The following is a 21,708-nucleotide window of genomic DNA, read 5'->3' on the forward strand; positions in this document are numbered from 1 at the left end:
ATCAAGCTACCTGGGGTAGGTAAATAAAGCTACGTAGGTAATTCTACCTACGTAGCTAAATGTACTGATTGTACTGGACCTGATTAATAAACAGTTGTGGCGACTGTCTATCAGTTTCTTGAATGATCACACAGGTTTTTCCTTTTTCCATTTTATATACATATGCAAACATATAAACAGTACAAAAACAAACATACATTAGACTGAAAGTAAGAAACATGCCACATTGGAAATAGTTACAACATACATATTATCTCAAAATCCTAGAAATATGTGTCTACTACTGCACAAGCTCTTCTATTAAGTCTACCTTTTACCTTAATTCTACAAGTGACTGAAATCTATATCAAAAACTTTAATTAAACGATCTGACTATCTCTGACTTCTGACGAACGTCTGCTACACTTCTGCTCTACTTATTTCCTGTTTCTAAAACTAGACAAAAGATAAACAAACGGACAAAAACGGAAACGGACTAAAAAATACACCATAAACTCTGACCTGACAAAAACGGACACATAAATAATTACACTTATGACATACAATAACAATGTCAGAAAATCATAATAAAATAGAAATGAATAGGAAATTAAACATTGTTAATGTTAACACATTCACAACACTCCCGCGACCAAAAATGAATCATGGTTTTAACCAATCTTTGATCTTCTCTACTGCTCTACAGGCGGCTCGTCTCTTAGGTCTCTCTTGTGGTGAGTCTCTAGCATCCGCTTCTGTTTTTGAATTGGTCACCGTGGGATTTTCGGATGAGACACTTTTATCACTTTCGGTACTTTGATCCTTCCTGTCATTGGACTCTGTTTCCTTTGAACACTCGATCGGATATAAAAGATTTAGTGGCCTATTAAGGGTCTTCTTATTTGGAAGTAAAACCTTTCCGGAACGGATCTGTCCATCTCTGCTAACGGTCAGTTCACACACACGTCCTACTTTCCAGGTTCCACGCGGAAGTTCATCTTTAACCAACACCACATCTCCAATCCTTGGCTCCATACTGTGCTGAATTCTTCCTTCCTTCAGTCTGTATGCTGTTCTTTCTCGCAAACTCAGGAGATAGTCATCTCGCCAGGATTTCCAAAAGGCATCAAGATGTTTTTGTCCCTTCTTCCATGTCTGTAATAACTTCTCAGCACTGCTGATGTTAGGTAGATACTCTGTGTCCTCTGTATCTTCTTCTTCACTATCAGGAATACCAATTTTAGGATTCAGTGTCAGGAAGTGAGCTGGTGTGAGAATTATGTTAGAATTTATGTCATCTCCCACATAAACTAATGGCCTTGAATTAACAACTGCCTCAGTCTCTGCTAATAGAGTTCTTAGTTGTTCACTTGTAAGACACAGTTTCCCAATAGTTTTTCGTAGGCATCTCTTCACTACTCCAATGAGACGCTCGTAGAAGCCTCCCATCCATGGGGCCAGTTCGACTATGAACTGCCATTTGATATCTTCATTTGCGATATAGCTCTGCACATCTGGATCCCTGACTGTTGAGGTCCAAATTTTCTCAAGCGCACTACTTGCCAACTTAAACTGGGAAGCATTGTCAGAGATAAGTTCTTTCGGTTTTCCCCATCGAGCAATGAATCGTCTCAAGCCAAGAAGGAACTCTTCAGTCGACATATCTTGCATAAGCTCGAGATGGATACCTCTGGTGACTAAACATGTGAATAGGCACACCCACACTTTCTTGGTCCCAGTGTCTGTTTTCACATAAATAGGGCCGAAGTAGTCGACACCAGTGTAAGTAAATGGCGAAGCCTCATTCACTCTCTTCTTTGGTAAGGGTGGCATTACAGGCATTCTGTATGGTCCACCTTCATGTCGCTTGCATATACTACAATTCTGCAGTACTCTTCTCACTTGAGAACGTCCTTGAGGAATCCAATATGTCTGTCGGATTAAGGATAGTGTCTGAGATATTCCAACATGAAGTGATTTCCTGTGGTAACTGTCTATGAGTAGATCTGTCACATGATTTTTCTTTGGCAGTAAAATTGGTGTTCTAGCTCCTTCGGTCAGGTGTGCAGCTCCAAGTCGACCAACGCATCTTATAATTTTGTCTTCATCCAAAATGAGTCCTAATTGGTTAACTAAGTTAAGCCTCTTTCCTTCTGTTAAAGCACTCTTTACTTCTTTATAGTTCTCATTTTGGATACTCCTTATCCAAAGTAACTTTGCCTCACTCAGTTCTGTTGCAGTTAATGTACCAGAAAAGGATTTTTCCTTCTTAATTTTACTGATGAATCTAAGTATCCATGCCGATACTCTGACTAATTTAGCAAAGGACGAAAATTGCTTGTCGTCTAGGCTAAACGGTTTCTTGCATTCAGCAGGAGTGTCCGAGCATCCATGAGGATCCTCCCCCACTAACAGTTTGGTTTCATACACTCTAGATTTCTTGTACTCTGAAGCAATAGCTTCACTGTGATTTTCACTCGGAGTTGGATTCCATATCGGCCACTGACTTTTGCTCTCTTTCAGCCATGCTGGGCCATTCCACCACTGTCTGTTTTCTTGCAATATTTCCACTGTACCACCTCTGGTAGCAATATCTGCTGGATTATCAGTAGAAGCCACATATTGAAATTCAAGGTCACTGCTCTTCTGAATTTCCTTCACTCTGTTTTCCACAAAAACTGTCAAGGGCTTCTTAGTCTTTATCCAATGTAAGACACACTGTGAGTCTGTCCAGAGTATTTTCTCACACACTGTTAGTTTTAGTTGACTGTGAACAAAGTTTAGACTCCTTACTCCAATGAGAACTGCTAGAAGTTCGAGACGAGGCATAGTAATTGTCTTTGTCGGTGCTAGACGAGTCTTGGAAAATACTAAGTTGCTGATGCTTGAATTGGTAGTTGTCATCTGAAGGTAAATGGCAGTCGCAAATGCTTTTGCAGATGCATCACAAAAACACAAAAGTCTGTAAGACACCTCTCCTGATAGTCCTATATATCTTGGAATCTGACACTTTGGAATCCCTCCTAAATCTGCTCTTATTTCTCGCCATTGTTGTATATCTTCTTCTGTGAGTGCTTCATCCCACTCAAGATTTTTCTTCCATAGAGTCTGAAGAAAAAATTTTGCCTTTAAAGTCACAGGTGTGAAAAATCCAAGAGGGTCGAATATTGACGCAACTACTTGGAGTACTTCTCGTTTGGTAACTGGTACTGTCTTACTCATACAATTTCCACATGGCACTGAAAGTACATCCTCGATGAGATTCCAAGTCAATCCAAGTATTTTTAACTTTTCTCTAGCTGATTGATCTTCATCTGGTATGGTCTCATAAAAGTCCTTGGCATTAGATGCCCAATCTCTCAAGTTCATGGACATACTACTGAATATCTCCTTGGCTTCCTTGTATAGAATTTCTGCTTCTTGAATGTTATCAACTCCTGTAATAACATTATCTACATAAATATTGTTTCGGATGTTTTCAGCTGTCTTGCTTTCATATGTACTAAGGTGATGGTCAACAGTTGCCGCAAGTAAGAATGGACTTGAGATCACACCAAAAGGCACTCTGCAAAATCTGTACACTTGTACATTGCTGTCTACTGTAGCCTTGTTAGCATCCTTCAACCAGAAGAATCTAGTAGCATCACGGTCTTCCTCCTGTAAGCCAATTTGCAAGAACGCTTTCTCAATGTCTGCGGTTATTCCTATCTTCTTAAGTCTAAAGCGCATCAGAAGTCCACATAAATCATGCAGCATCACAGGTCCCCTGTGCAAACACTCATTCAAGCTGGTTTTCTTATGTCCTGACTTAGCCGATGCATCATACACAATCCTTACCTTTGTAGTAGGTTTGGTCAAATCTATCACTGCGTGATGAGGTATATAATGCTTAATACCTGTCTCTCTTTGTTGGGATGGAATTTTCTCTATAATTCCCTTTTTACACTGGTCCTGAATAATGTCATCATACTTGTGCAGTAAATCAGGGTTACACTGTAACTTGTGAAGTAGTGACTTTAGCCTTCCATATGCTAGTTCCCGATTTTCTGGTAACTCAGGATATTCTTCTTTCCACGGCCAGGTGACTTGGTATCTTTTGTTTTCCATTTTTAGTGTGCTGTTGAAATTTTTCAGCGCTTTCTCATCATCTGAAGTGTGGGGAGAATCTTGAATCCCAATAGAATCCAAAGCTCTCCAAACCTGTGTGATCAATGTGGCGACTGTCTATCAGTTTCTTGAATGATCACACAGGTTTTTTCAGAATTGATAGGTTTTCTTGTAGTGCTTTCTCTAGAATAATCAGCTGATCTGTGTGTTCACTTGCTTTGGTCAATAAAAGAAACACCTTTTCACTGTCTTCACTAAATTTCTCTTCTTCGCCTTGTTTAAGCTCTTTGTCTTCTATTGCCAATGACCACTTCTCCATTGTCTCTTCAAGTTTGGCACTGAATTCCTTTATACGTCTAATTGATGTTTCAACATTTTTTAGGAGAGCCGATGGATCCTCCTCTGAAATGTCGGCCGTCACAAATTCTTCACTCCTTTTCATCTCTTTATCTATAAGATTCCTGTACCTGGTACAGAGTCCCTTGAGATAGGTCACAGACATTTTCTTTTAGTTGAGTCAACACAATACGAAAGCTTTTTGGTTCCCACAACGGCTTCCCGGGTTCCGGCACCAATCAGTTGCAGTCCGCCTTATCTCTTATTTCAAAATTTGCAAATGAATTTTTACTGGAAGCATTATGGACATTTTCTGACTGCAGTGCTTTGGATTTCCAAGATTGTTGTGAATGTGTTAACATTAACAATGTTTAATTTATTTTCTATATTATTTTAATTTATTTATATAAAGTGTAAGATTCAATCAATGTGGCGACTGTCTATCAGTTTCTTGAATGATCACACAGGTTTTTCCTTTTTCCATTTTATATGCATATGCAAACATATAAACAGTACAAAACAAATATACATTAGACTGAAAGTAAGAAACATGCCACATTGGAAATAGTTACAACATGCATATTATCTCAAAATCCTAGAAATATGTGTCTACTACTGCACAAGCTCTTCTATTAAGTCTACCTTTTACCTTAATTCTACAAGTGACTGAAATCTATATCAAAAAACTTTAATTAAACGATCTGACTATCTCTGACTTCTGACGAACGTCTGCTACACTTCTGCTCTACTTATTTCCTGTTTCTAAAACTAGACAAAAGATAAACAAACGGACAAAAACGGAAAAGGACTAAAAAATACACTATATACTTTAACCTGATAAAAACGGACACATAAACAATTACATTTAGGATATAAAATACAATAACAACAATCTTACACTTTATATCAATAAATCAAAATAATATAGAAAATAAATTAAACATTGTTAATGGTGACACATTCACAACACTCCCACGACCAAAATTGAATCAAGGGTTTAACCAGTTCTTGATCTTGTCTACTGCTCTACAGGCGGCTTGTCTCTTAGGTCTCTCTTGTGGTGAGTCTCTAACATCCGCTTCTGTTTTTGAATTGGTCACCATGGGATTTTCGGATGAGACACTTTTATCACTTTCGGTACTTTGATCCTTCCTGTCATTGGACTCTGTTTCCTTTGAACACTCGATCGGATATAAAAGATTTAGTGGCCTATTAAGGGTCTTCTTATTTGGAAGTAAAACCTTTCCGGAACGGATCTGTCCATCTCGACTAACAGTCAGTTCACACAAACGTCCTACTTTCCAGGTTCCACGCGGAAGTTCATCTTTAACCAACACCACATCTCCCATCCTTGGCTCCATACTGTGCTGAATTCTTCCTTCCTTCAGTCTGTATGCTGTTCTTTCTCGCAAACTCAGGAGATAGTCATCTCGCCAAGATTTCCAAAAGGCATCAAGATGTTTTTGTCCCTTCTTCCATGTCTGTAATAACTTCTCAGCACTGCTGATGTTAGGTATATACTCTGTGTCCTCGGTATCTTCTTCTTCACTATCAGGAATACCAATTTTAGGATTCAGTGTCAGGAAGTGAGCTGGTGTGAGAATTATGTTAGAATTTATGTCATCTCCCACATAAACTAATGGCCTTGAATTAACAACTGCCTCTGTCTCTGCTAATAGAGTTCTTAGTTGTTCACTTGTAAGACACAGCTTCCCAATAGCTTTCCGTAGGCATCTCTTCACTACTCCAATGAGACGCTCGTAGAAGCCTCCCATCCATGGGGCCAGTTCGACTATGAACTGCCATTTGATATCTTCATTTGCGATATAGCTCTGCACATCTGGATCCCTGACTGTTGAGGTCCAAATTTTCTCTAGCGCACTACTTGCCAACTTAAACTGGGAAGCATTGTCAGAGATAAGTTCTTTCGGTTTTCCCCATCGAGCAATGAATCGTCTCAAGCCAAGAAGGAACTCTTCGGTCGACATATCTTGCATAAGCTCGAGATGGATACCTCTGGTGACTAAACATGTGAATAGGCACACCCACACTTTCTTGGTCCCAGTGTCTGTTTTCACATAAATAGGGCCGAAGTAGTCGACACCAGTGTAAGTAAATGGCGAAGCCTCATTCACTCTCTTCTTTGGTAAGGGTGGCATTACAGGCATTCTGTATGGTCCACCTTCATGTCGCTTGCATATACTACAATTCTGCAGTACTCTTCTCACTTGAGAACGTCCTTGAGGAATCCAATATGTCTGTCGGATTAAGGATAGTGTTTGAGATATTCCAACATGAAGTGATTTCCTGTGGTAACTGTCTATGAGTAGATCTGTCACATGATTTTTCTTTGGCAGTAAAATTGGTGTTCTAGCTCCTTCAGTCAAGTGGGCAGCTCCAAGTCGACCAACGCATCTTATAATTTTGTCTTCATCCAAAATGAGTCCTAATTGGTTAACTAAGTTAAGCCTCTTTCCTTCTGTTAAAGCACTCTTTACCTCTTTATAGTTCTCATTTTGGATACTCCTTATCCAGAGTAACTTTGCCCCACTCAGTTCTGTTGCAGTTAATGTATCAGAAAATGACTTTTCCTTCTTAATTTTGCTGATGAATCTTAGTATCCATGCCGATACTCTGACTAACTTAACGAAGGACGAAAATTGCTTGTCGTCTATGCTAAATGGGTTCTTGCATTCAGCAGGAGTGTCCGAGCATCCGTGACGACCCTCCCCCACTAACAGTTTGGTTTCATACACTCTAGATTTCTTGTACTCTGAAGCAATAGCTTCACTGTGATTTTCACTCGGAGTTGGATTCCATATCGGCCACTGACTTTTGCTTTCTTTCAGCCATGCTGGGCCATTCCACCACTGTCTGTTTTCTTTCAATATTTCCACTGTACTACCTCTGGTAGCAATATCTGCTGGATTATCAGTAGAAGCCACATATTGAAATTCAAGGTCACTGCTCTTCTGAATTTCCTTCACTCTGTTCTCCACAAAAACTGTCAAGGGCTTCTTAGTCTTTATCCAATGTAAAACACACTGCGAGTCTGTCCAGAGTATTTTCGCACACACTGTTAGTTTTAGTTGACTCTGAACGAAGTTTAGGCTCCTTACTCCAATGAGAAGTGCTAGAAGTTCAAGACGAGGCATGGTAATTGTCTTTGTCGGTGCTAGACGAGTCTTGGAAAATAACAAGTTGCTGATGCTTGAATTGGTAGTTGTCATCTGAAGGTAAATGGCAGTGGCAAATGCCTTTGCAGATGCGTCACAAAAACACAAAAGTCTGTAAGACACCTCTCCTGACAGTCCTATATATCTTGGAATCTGACCCTTTGGAATCCCTCCTAAATCTGCTCTTATCTCTCTCCACTGCTGTATATATTCTTCTGTGAGTGCTTCATCCCACTCAAAATTTTTCTTCCACAGAGTCTGAAGAAAAAGTTTTGCCTTTAATGTCACAGGTGTGAAAAATCCAAGAGGGTCGAATATTGATGCAACTACTTGGAGTACTTCTCGTTTGGTAACTGGTTCTGTCTTACTCATACAATTTCCACATGGCACTGAAAGTACATCCTCCATAAGATTCCAAGTCAATCCAAGTATTTTTAACTTTTCTCTAGCTGATTGATCTTCATCAGGTATGGTCTCATAAAAGTCCTTGGCATTAGATGCCCAATCTCTCAAGTTCATGGATATACTACTGAATATCTCCTTGGCCTCCCTGTATAGAATTTCTGCTTCTTGAATGTTATCAACTCCTGTAATAACATTATCTACATAAATATTGTTTCGGATGTTTTCAGCTGTCTTGCTTTCATATGTACTAAGGTGATGGTCAATAGTTGCCGCAAGTAAGAATGGACTTGAGATCACACCAAAAGGCACTCTGCAAAATCTGTACACTTGTACATTGCTGTCTACTGTAGCCTTGTTAGCATCCTTCAACCAGAAGAATCTAGTAGCATCACGGTCTTCCTCCTGTAAGCCAATTTGTAAGAACGCTTTCTCAATGTCTGCTGTTATTCCTATCTTCTTAAGTCTAAAGCGCATCAGAAGTCCACATAAATCATGCAGCATCACAGGTCCCCTGTGCAAACACTCATTCAAGCTGGTTTTCTTATGTCCTGACTTAGCCGATGCATCATACACAATCCTTACCTTTGTAGTAGGTTTGGTCAAATCTATCACTGCATGATGAGGTATATAATGCTTAATACCTGTCTCTCTTTGTTGGGATGGAATTTTCTCTATAATTCCCTTTTTACACTGGTCCTGAATAATGTCATCATACTTGTGCAGTAAATCAGGGTTACACTGTAACTTGTGAAGTAGGGACTTTAGCCTTCCATACGCTAGTTCCCGATTTTCTGGTAGCTCAGGAAATTCTTCTTTCCATGGCCAGGTGACTTGATATCTTTTGTTTTCCATTTTCAGTGTGCTGTTGAAATTTTTCAGCGCTTTCTCATCATCTGAAGTGTGGGGAGAATCTTGAATCCCAATAGTCTCCAGCTTCCAGAATTCATCAATAGAAGGTTTAAATGGCAAGTACTCATCCACGGCAGAATGAAGGCAACACTCTGTCAAAGATAAAGTTCCATTGGTTATCATCATCACTTGCTCCTCCTCTTTACTGTAAGCTTCTTGGGTCCTTCCAGTGAGAATCCACCCAAGTCTGGAAGCTAGTAAATAAAATCCCTTTTGAATTTCAATTCTTTCTGGCAAAATCAAATCCAGGTAATAATCATTACCTATCAGAATGTCAATTGTTGAGTTTTCAAAATTCACTGGTAGAGTGTCTGCTAACTGAAGATTTTTCCACAGACTTTGGCATTTCAATTGTACGTCCTTGGGGATAGGCTTCCTTTGTACTGTTCCTGTAATGCTGGGTACAACATTTGCTTCAATACTAAGATAAAGTCTATCTTTGAGTTTCATTTTCAGGGAAACTTTGGGTGTCTTCACAATCTTTGGCTTCTCTGCACCAAAAGTTATGAGGGAAATCTTCTCTGTCGTAAGAATCTTCAACTTTAATTTCTCAGCCAAGTTTTCTGTTATGTAGGTTCTCTGGGATCCTGAGTCCATGAGAAGTCTTGCTGGTTCTGAATTTTCTCCATTGTGGTTTGTCACCTCTGTTTGAGCCGTCTGCATCAAAACAATATCCCCTGATGATAATAAACTATTCTCAGAACTCTGAGAAAAGTTTGAAGTCTCTTGTTTGCTACACACTTCCTCGGTCAAATGTGAACTTTCTCTCTGACGTACAGAAAACTTCTTAGGACACAAACTTCTGTGGTGGTCACGAGTCTGTCTACAGTGATAACATGCCTTATCCACTCTGCATTCCTTACTTCTATGTCCAGGCTTTAAGCAAATAAAACACTTCCCTCTGAGTCTCTGTTTTCTATCCTCTATAGTTCTGTACTTTCTGCACTCATCTGTCCAATGTCTGCCCTCACAGAATGTACACACTGGAGGCTTCCCTGAAATTCCAGGCGGTCTGCTTTGTCTAAATGATGAGTCCTTAGTGGATATCACAAGGGCTTCTGCTGTAGTATGCTTTTCCTCATGTACAGGGACACTAGAGGCTTGAATTTCTGACGATTCCTTGACTTTTATGTAGTTTTTCATCAACTCTCTCAATTTCTGAACTGTCCATTTTTCCTTTGGCCCTTTCTGTATTTCAAGCTGAAGCAGAGTTTCTTTAGGTAGCTTTGATGTTATCATTGAGACAAACACATCTTGGTTCACATCCTGATGTAACGCTTCTAGGCTCCTCAGATGTCTCTCGAGGTCATCATTTAACTTCCGCAGGCTTGACGTGTCATTTGTAGCTGACTGTGTATTAATGAGTTCTACATAATGTTTGTTGATAACTGATTGGATGTCTCCAAACCTCTCTCTTAGAGTGGCAACAGCTACGTCATAGTTTTCATTTGAAAGTGAAAGTCCAGAAATAGCTTCTTGAGCTGCTCCTTTCAATTTGCTCTTTAGGTAATTAAATTTCTCTATGTTGGAGAGCTTTGGATTCTTATGAACAGTGGCCTCAAAGGCATCCCAGAATTCCTTGAACTTGATTTTGTCTCCACTGTAAGTAGGAAGTTCTAACTTGGGTAGTTTAACAGCTACCGGACCCGTCTTTGGAGTGTGTTGTTGAATCGACAACTCTTGAAAATGAAGTATCTGTTCCTGCATTCTCGCCTGTAAATGAATCATCTGTTCTAGTCTTGGGTCTGTCATTTCAGCAGGTTTTTTCAGAATTGATAGGTTTTCTTGTAGTGCTTTCTCTAGAATAATCAGCTGATCTGTGTGTTCACTTGCTTTGGTCAATAAAAGAAACACCTTTTCACTGTCTTCACTAAATTTCTCTTCTTCGCCTTGTTTAAGCTCTTTGTCTTCTATTGCCAATGACCACTTCTCCATTGTCTCTTCAAGTTTGGCACTGAATTCCTTTATACGTCTAATTGATGTTTCAACATTTTTTAGGAGAGCCGATGGATCCTCCTCTGAAATGTCGGCCGTCACAAATTCTTCACTCCTTTTCATCTCTTTATCTATAAGATTCCTGTACCTGGTACAGAGTCCCTTGAGATAGGTCACAGACATTTTCTTTTAGTTGAGTCAACACAATACGAAAGCTTTTTGGTTCCCACAACGGCTTCCCGGGTTCCGGCACCAATCAATGTGGCGACTGTCTATCAGTTTCTTGAATGATCACACAGGTTTTTCCTTTTTCCATTTTATATACATATGCAAACATATAAACAGTACAAAAACAAACATACATTAGACTGAAAGTAAGAAACATGCCACATTGGAAATAGTTACAACATACATATTATCTCAAAATCCTAGAAATATGTGTCTACTACTGCACAAGCTCTTCTATTAAGTCTACCTTTTAGCTTAATTCTACAAGTGACTGAAATATATATCAAAAACTTTAATTAAACGATCTGACTATCTCTGACTTCTGACAAAAGTCTGCTACACTACTGCTCTACTTATTTCCTGTTTCTAAAACTAGACAAAAGATAAACAAACGGATAAAAACGGAAACGGACTAAAAAATACACCATAAACTCTGACCTGACAAAAACGGACACATAAATAATTACACTTATGACATACAATAACAATGTCAGAAAATCATAATAAAATAGAAATGAATAGGAAATTAAACATTGTTAATGTTAACACATTCACAACACTCCCGCGACCAAAAATGAATCATGGTTTTAACCAATCTTTGATCTTCTCTACTGCTCTACAGGCGGCTCGTCTCTTAGGTCTCTCTTGTGGTGAGTCTCTAGCATCCGCTTCTGTTTTTGAATTGGTCACCGTGGGATTTTCGGATGAGACACTTTTATCACTTTCGGTACTTTGATCCTTCCTGTCATTGGACTCTGTTTCCTTTGAACACTCGATCGGATATAAAAGATTTAGTGGCCTATTAAGGGTCTTCTTATTTGGAAGTAAAACCTTTCCGGAACGGATCTGTCCATCTCTGCTAACGGTCAGTTCACACACACGTCCTACTTTCCAGGTTCCACGCGGAAGTTCATCTTTAACCAACACCACATCTCCAATCCTTGGCTCCATACTGTGCTGAATTCTTCCTTCCTTCAGTCTGTATGCTGTTCTTTCTCGCAAACTCAGGAGATAGTCATCTCGCCAGGATTTCCAAAAGGCATCAAGATGTTTTTGTCCCTTCTTCCATGTCTGTAATAACTTCTCAGCACTGCTGATGTTAGGTAGATACTCTGTGTCCTCTGTATCTTCTTCTTCACTATCAGGAATACCAATTTTAGGATTCAGTGTCAGGAAGTGAGCTGGTGTGAGAATTATGTTAGAATTTATGTCATCTCCCACATAAACTAATGGCCTTGAATTAACAACTGCCTCAGTCTCTGCTAATAGAGTTCTTAGTTGTTCACTTGTAAGACACAGTTTCCCAATAGTTTTTCGTAGGCATCTCTTCACTACTCCAATGAGACGCTCGTAGAAGCCTCCCATCCATGGGGCCAGTTCGACTATGAACTGCCATTTGATATCTTCATTTGCGATATAGCTCTGCACATCTGGATCCCTGACTGTTGAGGTCCAAATTTTCTCAAGCGCACTACTTGCCAACTTAAACTGGGAAGCATTGTCAGAGATAAGTTCTTTCGGTTTTCCCCATCGAGCAATGAATCGTCTCAAGCCAAGAAGGAACTCTTCAGTCGACATATCTTGCATAAGCTCGAGATGGATACCTTTGGATTTTTATGAACAGTGGCCTCAAAGGCATCCCAGAATTCCTTGAACTTGATTTTGTCTCCACTGTAAGTAGGAAGTTCTAACTTGGGTAGTTTAACAGCTACCGGGCCCGTCATTGGAGTGTGTTGTTGAATCGACAACTCTTGAAAATGAAGTATCTGTTCCTGCATTCTCGTCTGTAAATGAATCATCTGTTCTAGTCTTGGGTCTGTCATTTCAGTAGGTTTTTTCAGCATTGATAGGTTTTCTTGTAGTGCTTTCTCTAGAATAATCAGCTGATCTGTGTGTTCACTCGCTTCGGTCAATAGAAGAAACACCTTTTCACTGTCTTCACTAAATTTCTCTTCTTCACCTTGTTTGGGCTCTTTGTCTTCTATCGCCAATGACCACTTCTCCATTGTCTCTTCAAGTTTAGCACTGAATTCCTTTATACGTCTAATTGATGTTTCCACATTTTTTAGGAGAGCCGATGGATCCTCCTCTGAAATGTCTGCCGTCACAAATTCTTCACTCTTTTTCATCTCTTTATCTATAAGATTCCTGTACCTGGTACAGAGTCCCTTGAGATACGTTACTGACATTTTCTTTTACTTACTTTTAGTTTGGTTAACACAATACGAAAGCTTTTTCGTTCCCTCAACGGTCTCCCGGGTTCCGGCACCAATCAATGTGGCGACTGACTACTGATCCTGAATATAACACTGTTTTCTAGTTTCACATTTATTTAATAAACATGATAAACAAGCACATAAACATTCAACGATCTACCTTTCTATCTTCTGCTCTACTTATTTCCTGTTTCTAAAACTAGACAAAAGATAAACAAACGGACAAAAACGGAAACGGACTAAAAAATACACCATAAACTCTGACCTGACAAAAACGGACACATAAATAATTACACTTATGACATACAATAACAATGTCAGAAAATCATAATAAAATAGAAATGAATAGGAAATTAAACATTGTTAATGTTAACACATTCACAACAACAGTTGCGTCATTCTAAAAGACAGCCAAAATCAGGGGCCATAAAAGAGTCTTACCCATCTTGTCCTTTATAATTATATATAAAAACAAACAAACTGTATGTTGAATGAAATAAGTTAGCCAAAACATGATTCTACATTGTATATACTGTAAAATCGGCATATTTTCGTTGGGTCAAATTTTTGAGGTTTAATGAAGGGAAAAATATATTGTTCTGTATATGGACTTGATTCCGTTGTCGGAAAATGTTAGGTAGTAATGCATACTGTAAAATCACGTATTTTCGTGGGGTCAAATTTTCGTGGTTTGAGGTAAAACTCTTGGTTTGTGGGGATTTAAATTCGTGGATGAGGAATTGTTGAGAACGTAACATGTAACCTTTTACATTTCGTGGTGGACATGAATTCGTGGGTGTGTTCATACCTCGAAAGTAACGAAAATTAGCGATTTCACAGTATATGAAATTTTACATATATAATGAGCCTTCTGCTCAGGTGAGCTAATAAGTCAGCATAAATATTTTGCAAAGTTGCAACCTCTACATACATGTACTACAAGTATAATTGAATTTGACGTTGCTAATAACATGAATAATCAGTTAATCTTTCTTTAATTCAGTTAATCTTTCATTTATTTACACGTATGATAATGTACATGTACTTCCATAAAAAACAGAGTGATCCCATTCCACCTTAATTACTATGAATTAGTTCAGGATCAACTTTACATAAAACATCCGTACACAAACATTAAGCTTTCACTTTGAAGGAATCTGCAAGTAAATAAGTTCATGATTTAAGGAAATCTGCATTAATGTTAAAACAAAAACAATTACTGGGTAGGTAACCGCTTTCCACACTGTCTCATAAATTCATTCATGCAAATATTGAAATGTTTCATATTGATCAGTAATTATAAGAAATTATAATCGATCAATTTAAAAAAAAAAAATAATATTTTAAGACATAGATTAACATATCAAATGAACTTTAGTATTTAAAACAAGATGTGTTTGTAAAACATTATGCACCCAGCGGCAACAAAGTGCAAAAAGCTATTTTTAGCAAATATTTTGGACACAGTCAGGGTCACAGGTCATTGACTTGGTGTCATTTGAAAGAATTTGATTAGTGGAGTATGCATAGCAAATATGAAGTTTCTATCTCTTATGGTTCAGAAGTTATGGCGAAGGTTCGAACATCTCCAAGTTATTGAAACTTCGAATTTCTGGTAGGGTTTCAATGACACGTCCTTGCACTTTCACAAATTATAATTTTATTCTTAATACTTCAGAAAAATGGCAATTTCGTTGTATATTAATGAAAAATATTAAAACTGCAATCTAGAAAATTCAGAGTAAAAATGTTCGAAAAGAAAACGCGCTTACAGTATAAAATCAGTACTTGCTCAGTTTTGGGCAGACTTAACAATTAAGCACGCCCGGTGAATCGTAAACATTTACAATGACAGAACTTGTGCCCTGTTTACTAAAACAGCTTATGTTTCACAAGTGTACATGTATATATTTTGTTAAACTGTACAGAACACTGAGCACGCACTGGCGACACTAGTTAGGGGGTTTTACTTGTTAGAAGACCTTCCACTGGTACCAACAATTTAGACCTTGGAGTTTAACTTGCATTTCAGAGATTTCAACCCTCGCCACAAGCAGCTCTTCGAGGGCATCATTGTTTCTCATGTACATCTTTTTAATCAATTTAAGTTATTTAAGTGATTTTCCACACTATCGATATTCGAGATATATCGATTCAGCTGATAAATGGAAATACAAATATAAGTTTTAAGCTGGGTTATCGATTATCTCATCTTCCTGAATTTCATCTTTGTCCTTTTGGACATCCGTGACACATCCCCGGACATCATCAGAGCCAATTCGTCTTTTCCTTTTCTTCTTTCCAAGTCTTCTGCATAAACCGTATTTTAGATGGCGCATCATGATTGGTATATCGCTAAAGACGATGATTCCAATGAAAAATGCAATGAGTAATGGTCCAAATATTGTCCCAAAGGCAATGGCAGAGGCACGTTTATCAAAGACAGATAATCGTTTGCGAAGCTTTTTATTCAAATCTGCTTTATTAACTTTCAACTCCTTTTTCATTTTTTCGATTTTAGCTTTGAGCACTTTCTTGTCCGTAATGAAGACCTGATTTTTCATTCGCTCGCATGGACACATACAACCTTTAAAAAAAAGAATTGCTCAATTTAAAACTTAAGAACATATGATACAAACAAAAAATTTTTTTGGGCCTAATTTCAATGAAAATGATGCAAATAATAAATTTCTAGAATACGAAGAAATTGTAAACCTTCTATGATATTCAAAATTCTGCCTCTCTGAATCCATCCTTATTAATCTAATATACAAATATCCCATTTTTGTGAAAATTTGAATAAAAAGTTAAAAACTACGCGGTGAAACTTATTCATTTTACTCATTAAAACTTGACTCATGTTGTTATTTTAATTTTTTTGACAAAAGTTTGTTTGTATCTTCTGTCCTTTTTTTAAAAAACTTTTTCAACTTTTCTTTTCAGTATGAAATTCTTTCAGATTCAATCATATTTGCGTATATACTAAAGCATGGCGTTTTAAAGGTGACTAGACAAATGTATCTTTTAGCTTTCAAGAGTCTGATCCATAGAAATATAGTTTTGATAAGAAAGCATATCAACTGGTTTTGTGCAAGTTCGATTTGCTTTTCTTTTTGTTAAGGACATTCGTACGTAAGATTCATACGTACGATTTCTGAGGAGATGGCTTAAAATATATTAAAACTTTAAACATTATTTTCAGGTCCCTTGTGTCACTAAACAGACTCAAATGTTCAGTCACCTGTAAATTGTTTATTAATTGTAAACTATATCTTTAAATTAACAGTTGAAGCCAAAATATTTGAAAGAATAAATTGCATCAAGCAGACACAATCTATTCCGTGTTATTGCACACTGGTACAAAATGCCTTTGATATTTAAAAGACTACCTTGGTTCACAGAGGAAGCTGTAGTTGATTTCATAAGATAAGTTGTTTGCGTTGTTGACAAGGATGATGATACATATACGGATTGGAATGTGTCTGTTGACGATTTAACTGTGCTTGATGATTTCGGTGTAGATGTTGACAAGGAAGATGCGGCCAATGTGGAGCTGACGGTTTTTAAAGGTGAAGTTGTAGTTGATGGTACAGAATCAGTGGTTGATGATTTTGGCGCCAATGTTGAACTGACGGCTTTTGACGATTTAGTTTGAGTTGATGAGGATACCGATGTTGAACTACCAGTTGATGTAGTTGGAGTTGATGTTGATACCGATGTTGAACTACCGGTGGTTGGCGATGTACTTGGAGTTGATGTTGATACTGATGTTGAACTGCCGGTTGTTGACGATGTAGTTGGAGTTGATACCGATGTTGAACTACCGGTGGTTGGCGATGTACTTGGAGTTGATGTTGATACCGATGTTGAACTACCGGTGGTTGACGATGTAGTTGGAGATGATGTTGACACCGATGTTGAACTACCGGTTGTTGACGATGTAGTTGGAGTTGATGTTGATACCGATGTTGAACTACTGGCTGTTGACGATGTAGTTAGAATTGATGCTGATACCGATGTTGATGGTACGGGATCGGTTGTTAATCTTGATACCGATGCTAATGTTGTAGCTGTGTAGTTGATGTTCATATAAAAAATATAATGTTTGTAGCAATTTTTTATGTTAAATGTTTTGTTTTACGGTAGATACTGAGTAATTTCTTGAGTTGATAATGTGGATCAAATCATTTATTCACTGATTCTTGTAAAAATTTAAATCGCCGGAGATTTATGTAAAGGGGGTGGGGGCCCATTCTCCAAAATTATCTTCGCGCTAGCTCTGTGTTTCAAATTTTGCCATTAAGTATTGGGATTAAAAATGCTTGGTTTGGAAAGTTTAGTCAAGTTAGGTGCTAAATGATACATGGACAGTAAACAAAAACTTCGAATGGCTTATTTTGAAAAGATGAACCTAATGAATAAGACTATATTCATAATAGATAGATAATTTTGCTTGTGTTAATATATAAAAGATCTTACCTTCAAAACTGGAAGAACATAAAACAGGGAGTTGGGTGTTGCACGGCAATATAACAAATTGTGATGTTTTGCCACTGAACGCTACGCAGTCAGAAGCGTTGGAATTGTCAGTTAGTGTTTTCCAGTCTTCTAGTCCAAAACACTGAGTCTCATTTCGAATATTCATGAAGTATCCTTCTAAAACTAGGTCAGGAGCACCAATCCAAACTTCTGTCCTATTTTTAATCCTTTATTAAAAAAAGTTTTGTGTAAAGAAAATAAAATAACATGGAGATGTTTACTTCACTTAGAAAAAACAATTCAAGGTCCATTGGCCACATCGCTCATCGTAGCATACTGGCTGGGAAGAAGCCGAAATCAATCCAGTATTGAATTGCAAAGTAAAATTAACACTACCTCCACTGTATACAAAGTGCTAATCGAAAATCTACTTGATTTGGATCACTTGCTATATTGCTTTGGGTACTCTGATGCATTATGGGTAAAAAAGAAAATTCTGCTAGCAAAATATGGGTAAAAGTAACTTTAAGAAATTAGAAAACTTATAAAACCTTTATAGAATCAATGTAAATTTATTTGAGAAAATTTTTAAGTTGAAACAAGTCAGAAATTCGATACCATTCTCATTTACTAAGTTAAAATGGGATTTTCGCTCATTTTGAATTATTTCAATTGTTCTTAATTTTTTCAAACTATATTCTGTTGTAAAAGTTATTGTATCTTAGTTGCGTGGACCCTGCGGTCCACGCAGTAAATATATAAGCGAAGTTAAACCGGATGCCCTGGGCAAACGACAGGCTACGCATGCGCGCGAATGCTAGAGAGTTCGCACCTTAGGTAACTTGCCCGTAGAATAATTCGCCCTATTCGAATTAAAATATGCCATTCGTTTGCAAATCGCGCTTTTAAATCTGCATATCGCATTTACATATTCATTGGCAGATCCGATTTCCTCTCTTTTACATATACTTTTATACTAAACATTGATTCTATGGTACAGTTACAGTATATAGGTACATGTAACTTATCAACTTGAATGAAAAACGTCACTCAACGAACAGAGATACATGTAGCATTTAAAAGATAGAGCAAGTTTTCACCGGCATAAGTTTTGTGCATCAAGGCTCGCAAAATAATTTGATATATCAGCAATCTAAATATCGTTTGATAAAGGTCTGTAGCAACGGCTTTTAATGTATGTGTGTGTTGTGTTGGGGGGGGGGGGGGGGGGGGGGGGGCTCCGACAAAAAAAAAAAAAACAAATCTGCGTACTACAGAACTATGCTACTCGTGAATCATCACACCTCCATTTTTCCCATGATAATTTTCTTCCGTATAAATCCAGAACAGGTGTAAAGTCCCAGCCAATATGAGTTACACGTGTCAAAATAAACCGATTTTTTTAGTAATAGTTAGATCATATTAAGTAAAATTTTAATGTTTAAGAAGGGGCGGAGGGAGCGAAGCGACCGAGCCCCCTTCTTAACCACTAAAATTTTACTTAATATGATCTAACTTACTTAGAACTTAATCGCGCTTTTTCATTGGCTAATTAGTCAGCCCGCGGAGTTACTGCATAGACATAAAATCTTGACAATTAAGTGATCAGCTTAATAGAAAATTTAGCAGCTGCTGATTGGAGGAAAAAGTGGGTTAGGTTCTAAAACATGTTTAAACTGACAAAACTAAAGATCGCTAATCGGAGATAAAATTTCACAATTGTGCTTTGAGACTACAATCAGTTATAAGTGGCAGATAATTTTCGATTAAGTGAACAAACCTTATACATGAATATTCCCTACACCTAGAAGTTTTCTTAATTGAATTTCAGTTAGAAAAAACACGCATATGGTCCACGTATTGCAGTCCTTTTTTAAAGGAGAGCAACTTGTTTTCGCCTCAATTCACCCACAAAACATCATCTGATTTCTATAAATTACGCTCTTTAGAGAAATTGGGCTATTCTTGTTTTGAGTGAATGCTATTACTATGTTTGCAACATATTTTTGCGATGGCTATACTTTTTTCGGATCCTTTTTGTGATTTGCATGAAATTAAGATTAATTGTTTTCTGATAAAATTATCGCGATTTAAACAGTTTTGAAAAAGGTATTGGCATTTATTATCACAAGAGAAACATTTATCAGTCGAAAGAAGTTAAACAGAAATAAATAAATATAGAATTTGGTGAAATGTGCTATCATTGCTGGTGTTTGTGCGATACTTGATTTGCGTTTTGTCACGATTGATACAGAAATGCTATGTTTGATTTGTGTAGAATACTTCTTGAAGAATGAGGGCGTATATAGGAGGAGTATAATCCAAAGACACTGTCTCAAGTTTATGTCATTAAATAACTTATTGATAAATACACGTAATATATTTTTACTTATGTTTTAAAGGTATGTAAAACGGAAAAAAGCGCTTCACAAAGTAATCGAATTTTTTCCAAAGCTCATGATAGGCGTAAGACTAAATGCGTTAACCACAATATGCTACGGTGTCTTCTTGTTGTTTGTGTGTTAGTTTGCTTAAAAAGAAACGAATTTGTTGAGACAAATAAGTTTTTTCAACCTATCATTTAATTTATCTTGGGTCGTTTTCTTTTTCTTACTTCTCTCACCCAACTGTTAGACCTTTGTTTTTATACTAAATTTGATTACGAAATGTTCCGTTCACTTGATCAATACATAGGGCTCACAGCGTGTGTGACCGATCAACAAGGGATGCTTTGTTACAACGCGAAATAATTTAATTCTGTGTGTATTCTTGTCTCTCATTGGTTGATTTCCAAAAAGGAACGCATAACATTTTGTATAATCTGGTTTGGTATGGGGACACACCCCCTTGACAACCAGCTGAATCATCTGTATCCATCAATCCCCTCATTTCCAGTCCTTCGGATTCATGAAAAATTCCAGATTTAATGAATGTACCTTTAACTTGAAACAGTTGCTCGATCTTACCTCATGTAAACAAGCAACATAGCTGCTATATCTATGTATCAGTTTTTACCTCCCCTTGCTTCCCATCACTTCCGTTACTACGGTTGTATTATTGCGCGGTAAATTTGAACTAATAAAAACAACACAATTTTACATCCCCAGTTGTTTAATTATTTTAAAATTAAATTATAAGGAATGACTCTAATTCTTGGCCAGATTATCGAGTATAATATGGTTTGGGTCAGTTTACGCTTTTTTATAATCCGCTTCGCGGATTATAAAGCATAAACTGACCCAAACCATATTATACTCGATAATCTGGCCAAGAATTAGAGTCATTCCTTAATTATTACATTTCGCGTTATTACATTTTGCGTCGAGATCAACGCAAAATGTAATAACGCAAAATGTAATAGCACGATTTTTAGATTATTACATTTTGCGTTATTACATTTCGCGTCGAGATCAATGCAAAATGCAATAACGTCCTTTTCCGTTGTTACATTTTGCGTTATTTTATTTTTGCATTGAAGACAACGCAAAATGTAATAAACAATATGTAATAAAACAAAAAAAAATTTTTTTGTCTGTGTTTAACAAAAAAGATCATAAAATTGATCCAAATATACACATGTTACGAACATGAGAAACATGCTGTTAAAATATTTAGAACTAAAACAATGAGACCAACGTTAGGGCTTTTACAGACATAAATACATCTGAATGTATCGTTTTTCTGACTCTGATTTTAGTTGTATTGAATACATTGTACATACTTAATTATAAAAAATTTATTTAACTTTGATTGGCATATTTTTGATAGTTTTATTAAATTTCTAACCAATAACACATAGCTAGTTACCAAAGATTGACCATAGGTTCATTAAAAGCTCTTGATATGCATATTCGGCATGTATACATTGGTTAACAAATTAGAAGTGTATGTGTGTGTCAAGCGAGGAGGGGCAGGGATAGGGTTGGGTGTTTACTTCG

At 37.3% G+C, this 21,708-nt stretch overlaps 3 protein-coding genes across 3 annotated transcripts; all 3 read right to left on the reverse strand.

Moving 5' to 3' along the window:
* Positions 1 to 642: 642 nt before the first annotated feature.
* On the reverse strand, positions 643 to 4,086 carry LOC134244757 (uncharacterized). The gene has a single exon (XM_062727003.1). It carries the CDS (start codon positions 4,084 to 4,086, stop codon positions 643 to 645), a length of 3,444 nt encoding a protein of 1,147 aa, XP_062582987.1.
* Positions 4,087 to 5,411: 1,325 nt separating this feature from the next.
* LOC134244753 (uncharacterized) lies at positions 5,412 to 11,030 on the reverse strand. The gene has a single exon (XM_062727000.1). The coding sequence runs from the start codon at positions 11,028 to 11,030 to the stop codon at positions 5,412 to 5,414; it is 5,619 nt and encodes a 1,872-aa protein (XP_062582984.1).
* A 4,149-nt stretch (positions 11,031 to 15,179) lies between these two features.
* Positions 15,180 to 18,005, reverse strand: LOC134244755 (uncharacterized protein DDB_G0271670-like). Its single transcript, XM_062727002.1, has 3 exons — positions 17,771 to 18,005; positions 16,681 to 17,361; positions 15,180 to 15,878 (listed from the first exon to the last, which is right to left on the reverse strand). Exons 1-3 carry the CDS (start codon positions 17,934 to 17,936, stop codon positions 15,478 to 15,480), a joined length of 1,248 nt encoding a protein of 415 aa, XP_062582986.1. The 5' UTR covers positions 17,937 to 18,005; the 3' UTR covers positions 15,180 to 15,477.
* Between the last annotated feature and the right edge of the window lie 3,703 nt (positions 18,006 to 21,708).

This window comes from Saccostrea cucullata, unplaced genomic scaffold (assembly GCF_032062105.1).
Source record: "Saccostrea cucullata isolate Sc308-1 unplaced genomic scaffold, CSIRO_AGI_Scuc_v1 ctg6312, whole genome shotgun sequence".
NCBI lineage: Eukaryota > Metazoa > Mollusca > Bivalvia > Ostreida > Ostreidae > Saccostrea > Saccostrea cuccullata.

Excerpts from the sequence above, each read along its gene's own strand:
- LOC134244753 (XM_062727000.1), bottom strand. The coding sequence starts at position 11,030 with ATGTCTGTGACCTATCTCAAGGGACTCTGTACCAGGTACAGGAATCTT.
- LOC134244757 (XM_062727003.1), bottom strand. The coding sequence starts at position 4,086 with ATGGAAAACAAAAGATACCAAGTCACCTGGCCGTGGAAAGAAGAATAT.
- LOC134244755 (XM_062727002.1), bottom strand. The coding sequence starts at position 17,936 with ATGAATATTCGAAATGAGACTCAGTGTTTTGGACTAGAAGACTGGAAA. Across the intron at positions 17,362-17,770 it reads ATGTTCTTCCAGTTTTGAAG|CTACAACATTAGCATCGGTA; the intron begins GTAAGATCTTTT and ends TCAACTACACAG. Across the intron at positions 15,879-16,680 it reads AGCTTCCTCTGTGAACCAAG|GTTGTATGTGTCCATGCGAG; the intron begins GTAGTCTTTTAA and ends TTTTTTTTAAAG.